This window comes from Mauremys mutica, chromosome 4, assembly GCF_020497125.1.
Source record: "Mauremys mutica isolate MM-2020 ecotype Southern chromosome 4, ASM2049712v1, whole genome shotgun sequence".
In the NCBI taxonomy this organism is placed as follows: domain Eukaryota; kingdom Metazoa; phylum Chordata; order Testudines; family Geoemydidae; genus Mauremys; species Mauremys mutica.
The window spans coordinates 67,783,375-67,803,944 of record NC_059075.1 but is presented as its reverse complement, the minus strand read 5'-3'; the positions used below and the strand labels follow the sequence as shown (position 1 = coordinate 67,803,944).

The following is a 20,570-nucleotide window of genomic DNA, read 5'->3' as shown; positions in this document are numbered from 1 at the left end:
TGGCACACATGCCATAGGTTGCCTACCCCTGGTCTAATGCTTAATTTCCTGATGATTATTTCAGACCCAGAAGCGGCAAGGTCAGGCAATTCCAAAATCACTACCACACTGGGACTAGTGGTCCATGCTGCAGGTAGGCTGAATAACTGTAAGATCTGTAAGGGACAATCTTCTGTCACTGTCACTTTTCCTGTCTAACTTAAATAAACCCTTTGAATTTTAAATTGCAATAATTATTGTATAGTCACCAAAAAAGCTAGCACTGTGGGGATTATTTATGTACACCTCTACCTCGATATAACGCCACCCGATATAACACGAATTTGGCTATAACGCGGTAAAGCAGCACTCCGGGGGGGTGGGGCTGTGTGCTCCGGCAGATCAAAGCAAGTTCGATATAACGTGGTTTCACCTATAACATGGTAAGATTTTTTGGCTCCCGAAGATAGCGTTATATCGAGGTAGAGGTGTATTTAGAAGCACATTTTCCATCTTTTCTGAAGTAAGCTAACTGAAGATTGTTTAAAAATGGGTTGAAAAAATCCATGCACAGACTGGGCTATATGTCTAGATATGATTCAGATAAGAAGGATTTAGGGAGGTTTTTAGAAATCTTAATCACAGTAAACCTGATTTTTAACTTTGTAGGAGAGAAACTACTCTAGATGCTAAGAAATAACAGATAATTTTGAAAATGTATAAATAGTTGGAGGTTAAGTGTTAGCAATGCAAAATAACACTTCATCCAAAAATTTTAAGGGGCAGGGAACACCAATTTGTCTATTATAATTGCAGCTGTAACAGTATTATAGTATGTTTGGTCAGTCATTTAGGATTTGGTGAGTCCTCATGTCATGTGTTTAGTAAATCACTTTTACTGTAAAAAGAAAGCTGTTTTGAAAGCCTTGAATTTTTTGCATCTTCTGTTTCATTTTAAAACAAAAGCAGAGTGTTTGGCTTGATTAAAGCCTAATATGAAAATAGTATTCTGCCTCCCGAAAATGTTCCTGGGAGCCGTAATTAGATACAATATTTCTCTTCATTTCTTTTCCTGAAGACTTGTGGTGCATTGTTAACCATCTGCCGCTCCAACTCCCGTGCTGGCTGCTGATCAGTGATGGGTGAAGCAATACATACAAATATTTGTTATGTTATACATGTGGGGTTGAAATCTTTGTAATGAATTATTTATTCATTTATTTGGATTTCAATTGTGCACAATGGGTTAGGCACTGTAAACACATTTAATAAAAAAGATACTTCTTGTTCCAGGGATTTTACCACTTAAATGCAAGTTAGATCTAGCAATTGGTTTATATTGAACCTTTGGCTGCCTTATCGTCAATCTGCCCACTAATCCGTCTCCGCTGGGACAAATTCTAAAATTCCAAACCTCTGAGAAACTTTCATAGAGCAGTCACTTTGCAGGGAGTGGGAAGAAAGGTGTAATTTTGTGAGGGGAAAATCCATATTTGGTGGAGGGGAATGACTTGCAGGATGAGCAGTATTCAATGCTGGACCCATGACTGGTTCTAGGTCCAATATCTTGCAGGCCACTGGGGTTAGAAAATGGTGCATTTAACCACTGGAAATATAGGTATGTTCTCATACAACAAACACTCCTTGCCAATGAAATGGCAACACTTAATTCTACTCCTGGTAGGTTGGAAGATATTGGTCATCATTATACATTTATATATAGAAAAGCTACCTTAAGTAACTTTTAGAAGTTTCTAAAATGTATTGGTTAAAACTCCCCCCCCTGTTTACAGTTTGGATTCATGGTCTTAAGATAAGCCACTTTTACAGATTGGAGAGGTGGATTTTGTGAAAAATAGTATCAATTTTAAATTTCTCTAAAACTTCTTTAAAGCAGTTTATCCTCTAAAAATATGTTCTATAAACAAAATATTTGTCTGTGTCATACAGTGTTAAGGTTTTGATTCACACTCATTTGGGATGATCTTGTTAACTCATTCATTACTTTATTGTTTACATATAATTTGTCTAGCTCAAACTCTCATGAAGTCCTACACTTCCTCTACGCTTCACACTGTGTGTGTAATATAAATGCATACATATACACAAATATTTTTGGATCTACCATGATAGAAGGCACTGTGTAAATGTATGTCATGAAACAGATTTTAACCAAAAAATGTTTTCATTCATGCATGTGTTTGATATAAAAAGAGAATTTTTTTATGAACAGCCAGTTAACTGATTTGTATGTTTTTCTTTCGATTTTTACACAGTAAAACAATGTTTATGTAACATTTAGGCAGTTCACAATTCCAAAAATAATAACTAGAATTCTTTGTAAATTTGTAAAGATTAAAACTGATTTTCAGCTTTAAGTTTAGATAGGAAACACATTCCATAACTTTCGAAATTAGTTACTAAATCTCTGTTCCCTGAATTATTCCAGTTTTATATTAGGACATACCAAAGACTGAGCAGACTCAGTGTGAAATCCTTGTGCTATTGAAGTCAGTGGCAAAACTCCCATTGACTTCACTAGGGCTAGGATTTTGCCCTCAAACCTCAGAGTGGCTCAGGAAAGGAAGTGGGAAGCAAGTCAGAGAGCAGCTGGGTCAGTATTAAGGGTTTTGTAAGTAAGGGAAATTATTTTTAAAGCAATATACAATTTTATATTGGTAGCCAATGGAAAAATAAGTAAACCTTGTGATGTGTATGAATAATCAGTGAACTCTTATGCACTCTTTTGGCTTTCTATCCATTAAGCTGATGGTGTTGCATTGGGTGCAGCAGCTTCCACTTCTCAGACCAGTGTCCAGTTAATAGTGTTTGTTGCAATTATGTTACACAAGGTAAGTCCAGATAATAAAATCATACTTTCTTTTTTTTTTAAAGGAAAGTCGATTTCTACTGCATGTAGAAGGAGTTAATTATTTGGGTTTCTTGCTTGAGTTAACCTCAGTATGTGGAGCTGCAGTGAAGTGATCAGGTGGTAATACAAAATAAGGGATTGGAGAACACAAGTATAATATTGGGTGGCTATGGGTATCAAAGGAAGCTATATCCAGTCAGTCTGGGTGGGGGAGGATGCATTTCATCTGTTCATTGACAAACCCAACCCCCTGCTGCCCAAACAACTGACTGTGACCTACAAAAATGGGGGAGAGAAAGAAGAACAGTATATTCACTGGAGGCAATGTAGCAGCCACACTGCTATAGTAGCAGCCACACAGATGCAGCTGCGCTGCTGCAACATGTCTGGTGAAGATGCTCCCTGCTGATGGGAGAGTGCTCTCCTGTTGGCATAATTACTCCACCTCACCGAGAGGCGGAAGCTATGTCAGCGGGAGAGTATCTCCCGCCAACATAGCGCAGTGTGGACGCCACTTTAAGTTGATGGAACTTGCATGGCTTTTTCACACCTCTGAGCAACATAAATTACATTGACTTAAGCAGTAGTGTAGACCAGTCCCTAGGGATACTTGAAGAAGCCCTGGGAATATGGCAAGGGGTACTTACGTATGTTATGTTAAAGTATGGAAAACTGTTTCCTCCCGCTAGGATTCATTTCTATCTGTATGTGTGGTTCTCAGTGCTATGGGAACAATATATACATATTATTACTCCTGGGGAAATTCTGTGCCAAAAAATTAAAAATTCTGTGCACAATATTTTAGAATTCGGCTTATTTTATTTGTCAAAATTACATAATATCCTACTATTTTCAATTATTTTGGTAATTTATTTCAAAATACCCATCAGCAAGTGTGTCTGTAACAATACAGACAACACAAAAGATCCAGGAAATGTTTTTTGACAAATAGATTCCTTACTAGGTGTATTAGCACATCTATGTGGCTCCACAGAAATGTCCATGTATGTCAAGCACAGAAGACTTTAAGGGTATGTCTACACAGCAAAGAAATGCCATGTCAGCCAACTTAGGTCTCACGGAGCTCAGGTTTGGGGGCTGTTTAATTGGTGTGCAGACTTTTGGGCTCGGACTAGAGCCAGAGCTCTGGGACCCTTCCATTGGGTTGCCAGGTGTCTGGTTTTCAACCAGAACATCTGGTCGAAAAGGGACCCTGGCGGCTTCGGTCAGCACTGCTGACCAGGCTGTTAAAAGTCTGGTTAGCGGTGCAGCAGGGCAGGCAGGCTCCCTGCGTGGCTCCCAGGAAGAGGTTGACATGTCCATCCAGCTCCTAGGCGAAGGGGCGCTCCGTGTGCAGCCTCCACCCTGAGCGCCAGCTCTGCCGCTCCCATTGGCCAGGAACTGTGGCCAGTGGAAGGTGCAGGGGCAGCACCTGAGGGCGGGGGCAGTACGTACGGGCAGGGGCAGCATGCGGAGCCCCCTAGTCCCTCCACCTAGGAGTCGAAGGGACATGCTGGCCACTTCCTGGGAGCCACCTGAGGTCAGTGCCGCCCAGAGTCTGCATGCCAAAACCCACCTGCACTCTGAACCCCTCGGACCTAGCCACCCCCTCCCACACCCAAACTCCCTCCTGGAGCCCGCACCCCAAACCTCTGCGCCAGCCCTGAGCCCCCTCCTGAACCCAAAATCCCTCCTGGAGCCCGCTCCCCCACCTGCACCCAAACTCCCTCCCGGAGCCCGCACCCCACCTTCCTGCCCCAGCCAGGAGCTCCTTCCCGCATACTGAACCCCTCATTTCTGGCCCCACCCTGGAGCACGTACCCCCTCCCAAACTTCAACTCCCTGCCCCAGCCCAGAGCCCCCTCCCACACTCCAAACCCCCCAGCCCCAAGCCCACTCCTGCACCCCAAATCCCTCATCCCTGGCTCCACCCCAGAGCCTGCACCTCAGTGGGAGCCCTCACGACTGCATCCTGGTGAAAATGAGCGAGTGAGCGAGGGTGCGGGAGAGCAAGCGACGAAGGCAGGGGGGATAGAGTGAGTGGGGACGTGGCCTCAGAGAAGGGGTGGGGTCTTGGGGCAGGGAGCAGGGCAAGGGGTTCAGTTTTCTGCATTTAGAAAGTTGGCAACCCCACCCTCCCACCCTGCAGGGTCCTAGAGCCTGGGCTCCAGCCCAGCCCAGACGTCTACACAGCAATGAAACAGCCCCACCACATCCAAGACCTGTGATCCCAAGTTGGTTGGCATGGACCAGCTGCGGGTTTTTCTTTGCTGTGTAAACATACCCTAAAGGGCAGTTCATTCTTAGGAGTGAAGTTAGGCCATGATTTGGCACAGCACTTAAATATGTCCATAAAGTTCAACACCTGAGTATCCCCAGTGAAACTAATGCTTTGCCAGATTGGGGCCTTAGTGAGTGGCCTGGTTTAGTAGTACTCAGCATGTCACCGTATAGTCACTGGACTAGAATTGAAATTGTTGCAGACAATAGATTGGAAGGGCAATGGGTGTGAAGGGTCCAGCATGGCAGTGGCCGAGTGCAGGCTACTGGCTACATGGAGGTGGGGGATCCTGCTGCCCCCATCCCCTCCCAGGGACATGGATGCAGTGGTAAGGCTGCACCCCACCCTGACACAGCACAAGGGCCGGGCTTGCCACAGAAACACCATGCAGCCCTGTTCCTCCCTGCTGGCACACCATGATAGTGAGCGAGAGGGACAGAGTCTCACTCGCACACATGCCCAGCCCTGCTGCCCGATCCGGGTGTGAGGGAAGCAGGCTCTGTCCAGCAGGAACTAAGTGTGGTTGGGTCTAGGTGTGAGGTGAGAGGGTTCTGTGTGGGACAGTCTGGGTGCAGGCAGCTCACTGGGGGGTCCAGGTGTGTGGGGGATCTGGATTCATAGGGACTCCTTGGGAGGTTCTGGGTGCAGGGGGAATTGGTCTTGGTGTCGGGGGGAGGAGGCAGCAGGTGAAGGTGGTTGGGGCTCATTGGGGGGTCTGGGTGTCGTGGGGATATGGCTCGGCCAGGAGGTCTGGGTGCAGGGGGCGTGGGGCTTGGTATGGTGGGGGTCCAGGTGTAGCTGGTTGGGGCTTAGTGTTGGGGGTCTGGGTGCTGGGGACTTGGCGGGATGGTTCAGGTGCAGGGGGGTGGGGCTTGTTGGGGTAGGGGGTTGAGTGCGGGGAGCTCGGGTGGTGTAGGTGCAGGCATGGGGGTCAGGATACAGAGGGGTGGGGCTCAGTGGAGCATCTGGGGGTTGAGTGGATGGGGGCAACTACCTGTAAAGTGACCCCTTCTCCCCATGGCTGGGGAGCCATGGGGGAAGGAAGCGTGTGTGTGTGTGTGTGCACATGCATGTGTGTAGCTGTCTGCAGCTTGGGGCGGTTCCTGGGAGTGGACTGACCCATCCCCAGCCACTCCATCCAGGGGAAGAGGAAATCCTGTCATGTCCCCGTGCAGCCTAGCCGGGGCTAGCAACTGGAGCCCAGCGCAGGGTAGGAGCCACCAACCAGGGCATCCCCAGCTCTGCCCCTTTCCAGCTCTGGGCACACCATGATAGTGAACAAGAGGGACAGAGTCTTGCATGCATGCCCAGCCTCGCCCACCAAGGCAGTGATTTATGTTCCCCCCGGCTGTTCCTGATGCCCAAATCAGATGCACCTGTTTGGGACTGCTGCCTGGAAGGAACACGTGAATCAATTATTCTGCAGGAGACATTAATTCTGCACAGAATTCTCCCAGGAGTAATGTATTAAGAGGTCTGCAGTCATTTTTCATCATTAAAGGGTAACTCTGAGGTTGATAAGGTTACAGCATTGCAGACATCTGAAGCAAAATTGAATTCAGTTCCTTATACTATAATAAGTGTTTTGATACGTCTTCTGCCAATAAAGAAGAAACACCAAACTCCAAAGTTTGGGCAATAGCCTTTCAATTTCCCATTAACACCAAATTAAACATGTATTTGTTCAGACCTTATTTGTAAATGGTATGGAAAAGATTTATTGGATCTAGTTTTCAAATACCTCAAGCACACAGTTGCACACCTAATTTGTATGTGCAGTTATTGCAGTCTACTGTAATCACAATAATTAGTCATGCAGTTTGTTCAGACCTTTTGCCTGTGTAGATTCATGCCTAAAGTGTTTGAAAAATCGGGTCTGCTGTGTTTTCACTTTTCACTTGTATAATAAGTGATATACATGGTAACCATGTTCTGGGATGACAACATTGAGGCCTAAGGCCACAGTGTTTTATAGGTCAGGATCTGGTTATTACCAAGTAAAGGGGAAGCGAACACTTATTATTCTGACGTTTTAAATTTTTATTAACAATATTTTAAAAGTGTACAGTAAATATTTTTTAAATGAATATAGAAAACTTTTTTTAAAAGTGGGTTGTCAATGAGATGCTGAAAGAATTTAAAAAAAATTGAATTTTTTTCTCTTCCTTACTCCTTCCACAATTACTGCTACTTTTTTCCCCACATATCTCCTTTCCCCAACTATATTTCCCTTCCTACAGATCAACAGCTTCTCCTGCAGGCAGCTGCAATATATTTTAATTTACATTGTGTTTCAGAACTAAATGGGGAAGGAAAGATTGGGATTGTCCCGATGTAACCACGAATCTGATAGTTCTTGTGGCTTGTACGGAAGGGACTGGATTGATGGAAGAGGGGAAGAAGTGTCTGGTCTTGCTTCCACTGAAATCAGTAGCAAAGCTCTCATTGATTTTAGTTGGATCAGAATTGGGCCTGAAGGAGGGAAATAAATCAAAAAGATTGTTAATCTTTTACTGATAGTTTGACAGCCCCTTTTTCTTTGCTTTGATGGCATTTTTTCTTCTTTCATGTAAAAGCTGGTATTTTTCCTCCCTTAGTTGAAGAAACGTCACTAAGGAGGCATATTTGTTTCTTGCAGGTAGCCTAAGAATTCTGATTACAAGAGCTGATCAGAACAAATTTTGATTACCAAACCGAGTCAGAACAAAAGGGTTATAGTTACCAATCAAATCAGTACAGTAATGAAAATCCTGGCATTCAATAATAGTACATTGATTCATATGCTGTATTGTTGTTATGAAATAACCATCCAGTGATTATGCAAATAAGATAACCAGAACCAAAAAGAATGCAGAGAGTGGCATAACTGTTCTAGCTCAGTAACTGTAGAGCGTCCTTGCACTCTAGTTGGGAATATTCCACTTCAGTATAGTTAGTAGGAATAATACATATTTACCACAACTTTTTTTTGCCTTTTGACATCTTAAATTACAGGGAATCCTAGCCAAGCAGATATTGCACTGACTATTATTCTTTTACAGGCACCAGCTGCCTTTGGCCTGGTTTCCTTTCTAATGCATGCTGGGCTGGAACGGAATCGAATCAGAAAGCACTTGCTGGTCTTTGCATTGGCAGCACCTGTTTTGTCAATGGTGACATACTTAGGGCTAAGCAAGGTAAATGTTTGGGATTTAATTTTGCTGGGAGCTTAGCAATTGGACTGGGGGGGCATGGAACTCCTTACTGGGCTTTTAGAACTCCGAACTGCTTCACCCACCGCCAATACATTTTTCCATACTGTCCGCTGTAGCTGGGACTTTCCCCACCATATAGTTGCAAGTTTATGAACAAAATTCTCAAAAAAGGAAGCTTCTGTTTGTTTTAACTAAACAAATAATACTTTCCCACAATTCTGTGGCAGTTGAATCTGTCATACAATTGTGCTGGGGAATCTAAGCTTTCATTTTAAGAAGCTAAGTTTCCCTGTAAGTTTCACTTTAAGAAGCTAACCTGACAAATACATATGGATGCTTTGTTGATCTCCTGAGTCTGCAAGCAGATATGCTGAAACAGTAGCTCTGACATGTGCGGATGTATCTCCATTCTCCTTGAAGGGGTTTTACCTCTGAAACATGATGATAATTTAAATCTTAACATTAACGGTTACAGTGCCGATAATTTTAGTGGAAACATTTAGTTATTGTGAGTATCCATCCGTACTGGATTCAATGGAAGATATTGGGGCAGTGGTGTGGCTGTCACTGTTTAAGGGGTTAGGAGTTCAAGCCCCAGTTCCTTGAATCCCCTCCTTGGTGCCCAAAGCCTCAAACAGCTCCTGGGAGCTCAAACTCAAGTCACCTCCCTTTCCTTCTACGGTGACAAAGGCCCCAAATGCTGCCCAAAGCTTCCAGCTTTCCCCCTTGACAACTTTTTACATTGTCAGTACAAAAATCTGCAGCACATGAAAACTTCAGGTGAAGCATACAATATACAGTATTTAATATTAAAATATAATATCACAAGGGATGCTGTACTTCTAGTAAGGTAAAAAAAAAATCTCAGGTTTTGAACATACACTGTAAATTTTGCAGCATTATCAAGTATCACTTAGTTCAGCATTGGCGTGCCATTCAAAGTAGAGGCCTTGCTGCAGAACTTGGGTCCAGATCATGACAGAGTCCCTGGGACTTTGCTAATGCTTCACATTTACATGGTGCTTTTCATCCAAGACAATCCATCTCCTTTAAAAACATAAGTCATTAAGTCTCTCAACTGTCCTGTAAATCAAGCATAGAAAACAGGCTGAGTTGCTAGTAAAGCCAGGAACAGGAAAACTAGGAATCGCAACTCCCAGGTGCACTGGTACGACCATTAGACAACTTGCCCACCCTCAAGGTTTGGATTCTTGACTATAGCAGTCCAAACATTCAAAGTGATCTGTACCTAAACATTTCTAAAAACATTTAATATTTATTTACATAATACAATCCTGATTGTAGAGTTGTGTATATGCAGGATGTACTCTGTGTGTGTGTAGTGTGAACTCTGATTGAGACAGACCAGTGTTCCTTTGAAAAATCAAAAGGTTTTCCAAGACAAACAGACTTGCAATAATAAATGATGCACTGTTAGTGACTATACATCCTCCCCTAGGAAAATCTGCCTAGAATGAACACCCAGTAAGACGCTCATTAGGCCAAGCCTCATTTGTTCATCTTAACTAGTTTGTAGTAAATACATTTAAATGTACCAGGGCAGTGGCTCTCAACCTTTCCAGACTACTGTACCCCTTTCAGGAGTCTGATTTGTCTTGTGTACTCCCAAGTTTCATCTCACTTGCTTGCTTACAAAATCAGACATAAAAATACAAAACTGTCACAGCATACTATTATTGAAAAATAGTGTACTTTCTTATTTTTATCATATGATTATAAAATAAATTAGAATATAAACTGAAGCTTTCAGTGTATAGTATATAGAGCAGTATAAACAAGTCATTGTATGAAATTTTGTTTGTACTGACTTTGCTAGTGTTTTTTATGTAGCCTGTTTACACTAGGCAAATATCTAGATGAGTTGATGTACCCCCCTGGAAGACCTCTGTGTACCCCCAGGGGTGCGCCTACCCCTGGCTGAGAACCACTACACATGTGTAACACAGTCTTTATATAAGTGCCCATTAACTTATCTATAGAGGGTTGGATGTGGGAGGCTGATTCGGTTAGTGTATTGTATTTGTCTTCAGAGATCTGTCACCGAGCCCAGCCTAAAATATAGCTCAATATACAGGGCGTAAGTGGAGACTCAAAATGCACCAAGTGTAGAACTTTCAGAAAAGTTCTTAGTGCTGTAGATATTTCAGAACTTCCATCCTCCAGTTGTTCAGTATAGTCAATATAATAACCTAAGAAACTGGCCTAATACAGAGCCTGACATTTCTTGCAGTGAGTAAAAAGGTAAATACTGCAATTTGGAATGGAAGTCTCTGTGAAGAGATGTGAAGGAAGGGTTAGGATGCATAAATCTGTTCCCTAATCCAGTGTTAAAATTGTAATGAGAACTAATCAGAAATCAGGGGATAAAAATGGTAGTGGTATCCATATGTGAGATGTGAAAGGAGACTGTCATGTTCTGTGAATACCACAAAGTGACACATCTATTTAGGATTATATGCTGTTTCTCACAAAGATTTTTTTTCCTAAGCGTTTGGTATATTTTTCTGTCATGTCATGCCTAGGTGACTTCATATTCAGGTCCATTCAGAACATTGTGGCGTGCCTTCTTGCCTGTATGTATGCCATTGCATCGTCTCTAATTCTGAAAGGTCTCCACTTGTTCCCCTTCCACTGCAGTTTGCTCTCCTCATGTTCAAGGGCTCCTTCTCTTTTCAGTCTTTGCTCTGTCAGTTTTGATCATCCTTCCTGTGTCAGGTGCTGAATTTTATTCTCTCTCTCTCTCTCTCTCTCTAAAATAGCCTTTTTGCCTTATTGATTTCCCATCTCTCTTTGTAAAAAGCACACTCAAAACCCACCTCATCTAGGCTGTCTACAAACAGTGAGCTGTCAACCAGGTCACTGCACATGTGCTTATCTCACCTGTCCCAATCTGAATGTTCCTATCTACTGTCACCTTTCTGTAACAAATGCACTGCTGTAGGTTGCATAGATGATGCGCTATGAAGTTGTATAAAAGGATTCTAGAAAAAAGAACAGGGAGAGACTTTGAGTAAATAGCCTGGGAGAGAGACACTAGAAAGGAACCGTGCTAGGGACAACACCATTTACACAGTAGATGGTGAGAGGTTTGTTGGGTTTGTTAATAAAAAACACCAATGAGGGATCTTTGTTCATGGGTCATTGGTTTTAGGCAGGCTAAGAGCTGAGTTTTGAGTAGCGTTTTAGAAGAATAGGGAATTGGGGAGGCAGAAATAATTATGGAGCTAGTGCAGTTGCAGATGTAAAGAATTAACCTCTACTTGCCAATGTTGGCTTCCTCTCCTATGTCAGAGGGATAGGTTGAGACTATACCAGGGAATAAGATCACAGAGATAAATGGGAGCTTGACCAAAGAAGGACCTTAAAAATGAATGGACAAATTTTGCATTTTATTACCTATGGTTATGTGTAGTGTGATCCTAATCATGGTGTGGCAGAACCTCTTCTATAAATGACATACTAAAGTAAAATGAATAGAAGGATTCTTGATCATTCTTAACATGTTAAATACATTCCATGTTTGTAATAATTTTGTATAGAACCCCTGGAACATGCACAGTGCTCGCTGTGCTTACAATGTAAATACTGCTGGGTGGGCATCTATGACCTGAAATCTGATCTCATTGAAATGAGTAGCAAAACTCACATTGACACAGTGGGAAGAGAACCAGACCTTTAAAGACTAGAGGTCATCTTGAAATCTAGTCATTTAAAAAAAAAATTAACTTCACTGTGTGAGCGCCAAATTTTGTGGTTTTACAATATAATTTTCCTATTTTAAAAAGTATATTTTGCTCCTCTGTTGCTGTGTGAAAGACTCACACAGACGGGGTAACTGACTATACAAGAGAAACAGTTCAATTTACGATACACACAGTACTGCCAAATGTACAAAGTAAACTGGAAAAAAGATATTTAATTCCTCTAATCTTATAATGTCAGATGCTACTTGAAAGTATAAGTTGTTAAAACATTTTCAGACGCAAGTGTGGTATCTTTTTTAAAAAAGATTTTTGCTTTGAAAGAATGATTTGTTGATCAAATCATAATAAAGTTGGAATGTTAAGGGGTTTTTATTTGTTGAGTCTGTTGTAGTTTGGATTCATTTTCACTCTTCCCCCCCTCCTTTTTCTCTTTCACAGAGCAGCAAAGAAGCCCTTTCAGAAGTCAACGCCACTGGAGTTGCCATGCTTTTCTCTGCTGGGACTTTCCTTTATGTTGCCACAGTGCACGTCCTCCCAGAGGTGGGAGGAATGGGGCATAGCCACAAACCTGAATCAACAGGTGGGAAAGGACTCAGCCGCCTGGAGGTGGCAGCCCTGGTCCTTGGCTGCCTTATTCCTCTAGTTTTGTCCGTCGGGCACCAGCACTAAAGGTTCAGAGTCACTGTTCTCCTTGACCTGGTGTGAGCAGTAAATGTCAGCTGCTCTTTTCATCGTTGTCTCTCTTACCCCACCATCCACCCCATCTGCACTGTGGTGTTCGGGGGAAGCTTGATTCCAACATGAAGAATTCTGGAAAAGCTTTTAGTGTAGCAAAATGTACTTTGGCAGCCGAACATAAATTTTGTGTAATTTTCTTTTCTGAAGACATTTGATATTTTAATTTTGATTTCTTGCCCCTATTCTCAGGGAAGATGGACTTTGAATTTTAAGAAAGGTGAGTGGGGAAGAATTTAATGGCTCATCATGAAATTGCAATCACCAAAGTATTCTGTAACTCAGCGTTCACAGCTGAGAATAAAACAATGGATGGATGCCTTTTAATATGTGGAAATCTTCTTACCAGTAGAATAGGGGAACCTCCCCTACAATTTTTTTATGTTGTCCTGACATATGTGACTGGTCCGTGTAATATCAATGCCACAAGACTTGCTGTAAAGATGCAGAACTCAACATTCTGGTTAATGCACTTGTTGCAAAAGACAAGAAATGTGGATTGGAAGAAACATCATTGGACAAAGATTAGAGAAAGTCTAGGATATGAGAATTCAGCTAGTCAAGTAGATGGAGATGAATTTTTTATTGCATTCCCTGGATTAACACAAAGGAAACAAGAAAGTCATAAAAACAAGGAAATACTCTGTTTTTACTTGGTTTATGCAATGGCTTGTTACATTATTTAACAAAAAACAGAAACAAAGCATGCTTTGGAAGCAGATCTCCCATCATGTCCATAAAGAGTAGCAACCAAAACTGTAGAGGCAGTTAGGAATCTGGCACCAGGGCTGCACTGCTACTATCATTGAGAGACAAATACACAGTGTCTTTTTAAATCAAACTGTTTAGGGCTCTGAGTGGAGATCTGATGAAAATGGATTTTGAGGGACCCGAGAACTATACTAGCTCATTTACAAAGGGCTGAAACTAGTGGTCTGGGTTTTTTTTCTTTCATTAAATAAAGAATATTGAGGTTAACAAAACAAGATCTCTGGTTAAATACTCATACTCTGGGCATTTTGGCAGGTGGATGGTGTGTCTAAACTAATTAACTCCTCTGCTAAATCTTCATACCAACAAGCAAGAAGCATTTTGGTTTTTGTTGAGAACCTATTAAAATCACACCTTTCTCCTTTGGGAATCTTGCAATCCACCACCTCTTGATTATGGTTGGTTGTAGTGATGCTCCTCTGGGACTCAGTCCATTGCAGCTGGATGATAAAAGATACTCTCCTTATCAAGACATGCCTTCTCTTGTCAGGCAGTGTTTTTGTTTAATTATGCAAGAAATGGTACATTTTAGTAACTGTAGTGCATACAAATTCAGAACAGTTGACATGTACAGATTGAAAACACAACTCTTGTTTTACAAAAATCGCTTTTATGCTGCATACATTTTAAGCCCTAGTCTGATTCTATCTGCACTTCTTATATAATATTGCCAAAATGTTGTTTTTGTTCAGTGATTTTCATTGTTTGAAACAAATCTTCAAAGCTTGAAATCACTGCTTTCTCAAGGAACGTATTGTCTCCTTGTGAAAGAGAGAGCCTCCTTCTTCCCTCGCCATCTGTTTCTTATGGTACACAGGCCATCATGGCTCTGACTTCTTTACTTCATTACATCCTCATTATCTTCTAACTCAGCAGTGGGTATCAGCATGGCTCTTGGAACAGGATTTGTTAGTTTAATTAGTGATCACTCTGTTCAGTGGCTTTGTAGCAGCACACAAACAGTAATCCACGATCAGATTTTAACAGTGGTGACTGCTTTTTTGTTTTTTACCGTTAGAAAGTTGGATTTGAAAATCAATACAGAATTATTAGAAGGTAGAAAATCTTCCCACAAGACTAATTATTTTAAGGTAGATAAAATATTAGACCTAAACCATGATACATGAAACTAGGCCTGTAAAAAGCTGTTGTGTTCTGAAAAGCAATAGCAAAAATAGCACCACCTAACTGACTAGATCTATTCCCTCTATGTATTTAGTCATGCCTAGTTTCTCAAGAGACAAATACAAATCTACTTTTATACTCCCGTTAACTCTGAAAAGCCAACACAGCTCAGCTAGAGAGCTGGATTCTGTTCTCTGTGTACCACCACAATTGTGGAACTGTTTGCAACTGAAAAATGTGTGTAAATCCACTGAAGGCAGTGATGGTGCACAAGTGTCACTGAGGGCATAATTGGGCTTGTAGAACCTTTTTGACAGGTGGTGACAGGCAACATACAATGTACAAAGAATCCTGCTCTTAGACCTCTTGGTAAATTTGCAGGGCTGGCAGTTATGAAAAAACACCAATTCTATTTGTAAACTGAGCAAATCTGATCTGTAGTCATTGGCAGAAAATGAAAATGGAACCTCCCTGGTGACACTTCTGCAGTTACATTTTGGGGTAGAAGCACACTTTAAGTTTACTTCCATTTTTCCCCAGCATGTGCTTATGGTTATCTTTCAACCTCTGTGGTTCAGCTTCAGCCATCAGAAACCCATACATCCATTTTTACCGTCCCATTTACCATCTTTTCCTGCCAGGCTGCAGTATTCAGCCAGAACCTTTCTCTATGGACCATTGCTTATTGAGGAGGAGACATTTGACCAAATCTCTCTCCCCTGCTGACATAGATTCTGGCAGGTTTACCATAGTGATAATCGTCTTCCTGTTGGCATTGCTAAGAGGGTTTTGTCAGACTTCTTGCCACGGACATGTCATAAGATCAAGTCTCCAACTTCTGGGCCAATTGCCAGTGATGATAACGCTTGGTTTAGTATTGTACAAACTAAGCTTGAGAGGCCAGAGCATTAAGCATTATTGGCCAACGTATAACAGTGCAAGAGACTGAAAAGGGTTCACAGATTAAAATGTCTACAAACAAAATGGGGACAGAAGGCCCAGTAATGTGCAATTTTCACTTTGCAGTTTGACTAAGTGGCATAAGATTTATGTTTTTTCCTATCCACTTAGAACTAGAACTAGCTTAGTTTTTTTGGCTGCCTTAACGGAATATATCTGTTAAACTGTTGTTTAAACTTATATGGCTGAGACTGCTGCAGTTATCAAGGGAATTGAGGGTTATCAGAGAGATTCATAGCAGAATGTAAAGTTTTGTTGTGAATATAGCAGAATGTAAAGTTTTGAGTGCTTGTTCATGTCCATTCCAATCAGGCGTACAATGGCCATGGGGGTTGTAATGAGCCGCAGGCAATGCTGGTACCGCTGGCAGCAGCACTGTCAACAGAAGCTTCAGCACCGCTGTTGCCCCTTACAGCTCTGGCACCGACCCTCCTGTCAGTGGCACCGCCGACAACTACAACTTCAATTCCACCGGGGTCGACGATATTGGCACCGCTGGAACCAGTAACTTCAGCACCTGCTTCGGCACCGATATTTCCACCTCCAGAGGGCCCGGCATCGCATGCTGTGAAATACCATGTGTCGCGAGACCCACGGGTGCTGAAGGGAGTGAGCAGAGTCCACTGCCAGGCCTCTCCGGATGAAGCGGTGGCAGGGATGTCGACTGCTCCAGCTCTGGACGATAACAGGGCACTCCAGCAGCTCTTACACCGTGCTGCCCAGAACCTGGGCATACAGGTGGTGGAGGAATCAGACCCAGTCATTGAAGCAGGGGTCTGCCACAGGGTTCTGGTCATCTCTACAATCGTCTTTATTAAAGGCAAGGCGACACAAGAGGAACCGGGGGGTGTGAGGATGTCAGGCTTGCTGGAGGCGGAAATATCGGTGCCGAGGCAGGTGCTGAAGTTGCTCGTTCCAGCGGTGCCGATATCGTCGATGCCGGTGGAATCGAAGCTGTAGTTGTCGGCGGTGCTGCTGACAGGAGAGTTGGTGCCAGGGCTGTAGGGGGCACAGCGGTGCTGATGCTTCTGTTGGCAGTGCCACTGCCGACGGTGCCTTCAGCTCATTACAACCCCCAGTGACCATTGTACGCCAGATTGAAATGACTATGAACAACACATCTCTAAGAACAACAGTTACAAGAAGGTGAGTAACCATTTTTTGCCTCAAGTGACCAAATCTATCCTAATTTTAGTAAATTATTTTCTTTTAACATAAGATTTCAGTTAAATATGAGTTGGGGTGAAAACATCTCTGATCATACCTCCATCCTCCCTCTTTATCTGCCACAATAAAATCAATTATCACATGTAGTTATCAATTATCACCATCTCTTGTCAGTTTCCATTCCTCAGGAAACTTAGTTGCAAATAAATTCTTCATTACTCTTCCATTTTTGTCTGTAATGTCCATCCTTAAATAGGCTTTCAGTTGTAATGGGGGTGGAAAATAGGTACACCCAGACAACACTAACTGATTGGCTTGCATTTTTCTCTTCTTTTTCCAAATCCTACCCCCAAACCAGCACTCTCCACATCAGCCAATGTATCAGTTCCTGATGGTTGAGTTGATACTAAGAATCAATTAGGGTTACATCTGTGTTAGTCCCAATGAGTTCAGCTATTTCATTGACTGTTCTGATTTCATTCTTGTTCCTCGTATTAAAGGCAAAATATTTTTTCAGTACCTGATGACAACCGTGATACAGGAGCCTCCTTTATATTTACAGATGTGAGAATGGCAGGGCACTCACACCAGGATAAAGATGTTTTGATGGCTGCTCCGTGTATTGTAAGTTGGCCATGAATTAAGCACGAGAACCTAGTGTCTACATCTGAGCTTCAAAGAGCACTCCTGCGTGGAATATCGTAAAACTTTAACATTATCCAAGAGACCCAGGAGAACAACAGTATTTGTTCAGGAACTACTGTAGAGGCTGGTGATTGTCTTACAGGATTTCTTGGCAGTGGCTGACTTGTGCCCTTATTGTCAACTATACTCAGAATAACATGGAAAGGCTATGGAATAAGTATGTTGCTGTTGCTCTCTTCTACGTTGTCTCCTTGATCATCCTCAGGAAATCTGGGAGGAGGAGTTTGGTTGCTTTTGTCTGTGGAGTTGTGGGGAACCCGTCCAATGAATTTCAGATTCGAACTTTTAAAAATATCAGCTTTTCTCATTTTCCTTTGGTTACATCTTCCAGCAGCTCAGGCTTTCCAGGGAATAAAATTGCCTGGTTACTGCAGTTAAAGTGACTCAGCGTACTGAGCTGTAATTTTAATGTCTTTTCAAAACCATTTGTACACATGAAATCATTCCATGAATGGCTGCCTTATAATTTTTTGTTTTTTCCACTTTAATTGTGAATGGTTAAAAAAAATAATGTTGGTTTTTTGATTTGTTTTATTATATTAAATTTTTATTAGGTGCAGTGCTTAAGAGTTGGCTTCTCATTTATCATATGAGGTTTTGTTAGAGACCATGTGAAGAGCAGTGGCACTTCAGGGTAGTGCTGCTGAAGACTAGTGCATTTTATTTTTATGTACAGTAGAACCTTTGAGTTACGAACACCAGTGTTATGAACTGACCAGTCAACCACACGCCTCATTTGGAACTGGAAGTACACAATTAGGCAGCAGCAGAAACTTAAAAAAAAAAAAAAAAAAAAAGCAAATACAGTACAGTGCTGTGTTAAACGTAAACTACTAAAAAGGGAAAGTTTAAAAAAAAAAGAGAAAGTAAGAAAACGGTTTGTGTTTGTTTCTTTTAAATTAAGATGGTTAAAAGCACCATTTTTCTTCTGCATAGTAAAGTTTCAAAGCTGTATTGAGTCAGTGTTCATTTGTAAACTTTTGAAAGAACCATAACATTCTGTTCAGAGTTACAAACAACCTCCATTCCCAACGTGTTCATAATTATGAGATTCTATTTTATAGGCATTTCTGTTGGAGTACCCCACAGAAATTAAAGCTACAAGAGAAAGCTGATGAGATGCAGACTGTCTGAGCTCTGTTACTGGGGCAGCCGCAGAGAGCGTCTTTGCCCAAGATTCCCACTAGCCAGAAAGAAGTTGGGATTACAGTGAGGGGAATGAGAGTGGGAGTCAGGAGCAGTACTGCCAGCCACAAGTATTCAGTACTCATGAATTAGACATCCCTGAAATCATGACTGGCTTAAAACTGACTTAAATATTAATAGTCACATTGGCTTTTTCCTGTTTCTGATTTTTTGAGCCTCGAGGTGGAAATAGCCAGCCCCCAATTTGCATGTGAGCATTGCAGATTTAAAAACTCAACAATAAATGCACAAACAAAATGTAAGTCTCTCTGCTGGCTTTTGGAGGGGACTCTACTTCGCCTCTCCTCACCTTTGGGCTGTGGAGAAGCTGCCATCTAATCTTCTCCATCTCTCTGTGTACACCACATTCCCCTGCAGCCTCGTTTTCCATCTATCCCTCCACATGCTCTTTCCCCCAGCACACGTGCCGTCACAGCACCTCCGTATCCCGCTCTGGCTCCTGGCATCATTCCCAATAGCAACAATGGAAGGCAGTGGCCATCTGTGCTAAGGGCAGCCTAAATTTCCTCTTTTCAATACTGTAGGGAAACGGGAGCCCTCTTAAATGAGGGCAGATTGCGACCATTTTGAAAAAGACTCCTTCCTGGGTTTCTCTTGAAAAGAATATATTTGCTGATGCACATATTTTCAGTTATAAAGGCTAACAGAAAATAACCTGTGGGGCTACATCCAAGAGGTTGTCAGAAGTTTGAAGAGGTGTCAGAGAAGTTTTGGCATATGGTTTTTGAGCAAAAAGGTACAAAAAAGATGATTTACCAGGACATACTTACAGATCTGCAGATTTAATGGGAGACCCTCAGAAAATTCAGTCCTTTCTCAGATTGTATGCTATGAACTTGGGGGAGGAGACACTATATTTGTCATACAAAACAGGTCGAATTCTTGCTTTAAGTGAAAAACTTAGTGCAACCTTAACAGTGGAGTCACAACCAACACCTCCAGGCTAACAGCTTGTTTTTATCAAACTTCAGTTTCGGGCCAGCTTTGACCTGAGTGGCCCTTTGAAAAGGTAAGAAAATTAAAATGAATTGTTTGTATGCTGTGTACAACTAATCTGTATAATGTTAATGTTTGTTTTACAGTACCGAGTGGGTTAGCCTCTATAGAATACATTTTCCCTGCCCTGAAGACTTTACAATCTGCAGCCTGCAATTTGCAATGCAGGTTCCATACATGAGGACCCTTACATCTGTGCAACATCCCATAGACGTCTAAGGGACTTTGTGCATAAAGCCTGAAGGTCCACATGCCAGGATCCAAACAAAGACATGACTTTCTATTACAGGAGGTTACTGAGGCAACATTTCAGTGTTTCTCCAGAGTTGTACATGGATATATATCTAAATTTGTATATTGCATTCGCCGCCAGCCAGAGAGAACCTTCAGTCCTTCTGGGTCTTCCCAACCAGTAGGGTGATATTATATTATTCCTGCTGCCAACAATGCACACTCCCCCACCCCCCCACACACAATCTTTGTTCTGCTGCTATTCTCCTCCTGTTGCTCAAGCTGAGACTTGACGTGTGTTTTGCACAGTAGCTGCTCCTGTGCCCATAGCCAAGAATCTGTCAGCGTTTCTTTTCGAAAAGTGAAACCTATCCCTGAAGAGATTTTATAACCTTTGTCCTGAATGTTAGTTATGTGTTGGTTTTTAGTACATCACCCATTGCGGCAGCTCTGTAACAGTTAAAACCCATAGTTTTAGCATAAGTCTCCATTTTAACTGTCTGCTGTTGTGCTTAAAAGTCCCATGTAAACAAATACGCTTTGCATTGTTCCTTAAAGCTCACTATACTTGGCTCTGAGCAGTGGAGAGAGAATGGAGTGTGTTCCACCAGCAAGGGATCCGC

The 20,570-nt window shown here is 42.2% G+C and overlaps 1 protein-coding gene across 3 annotated transcripts in view; it reads left to right on the top strand.

Annotated features, from left to right (window-relative positions):
* The window catches only part of SLC39A9 (solute carrier family 39 member 9), a 36,308-nt gene extending 16,276 nt beyond the window's left edge, over positions 1-20,032 (top strand). Inside the window, exons 4-8 of one of the 3 annotated variants that reach the window (XM_045013841.1) lie at positions 65-133; positions 2,746-2,831; positions 8,174-8,308; positions 12,490-12,631; positions 19,803-20,032. In XM_045013841.1, coding sequence (XP_044869776.1) covers positions 65-133; positions 2,746-2,831; positions 8,174-8,308; positions 12,490-12,631; positions 19,803-19,897 — 527 coding nt within the window. In that variant the 3' untranslated portion in view covers positions 19,898-20,032. Of the gene's footprint in view, positions 1-64; positions 134-2,745; positions 2,832-8,173; positions 8,309-12,489; positions 13,007-17,371; positions 18,082-19,802 lie in introns of those variants that run through there. The other 2 variants (XM_045013843.1, XR_006578886.1) reach the window with 2 other exon arrangements.
* Positions 20,033-20,570: the final 538 nt, after the last annotated feature.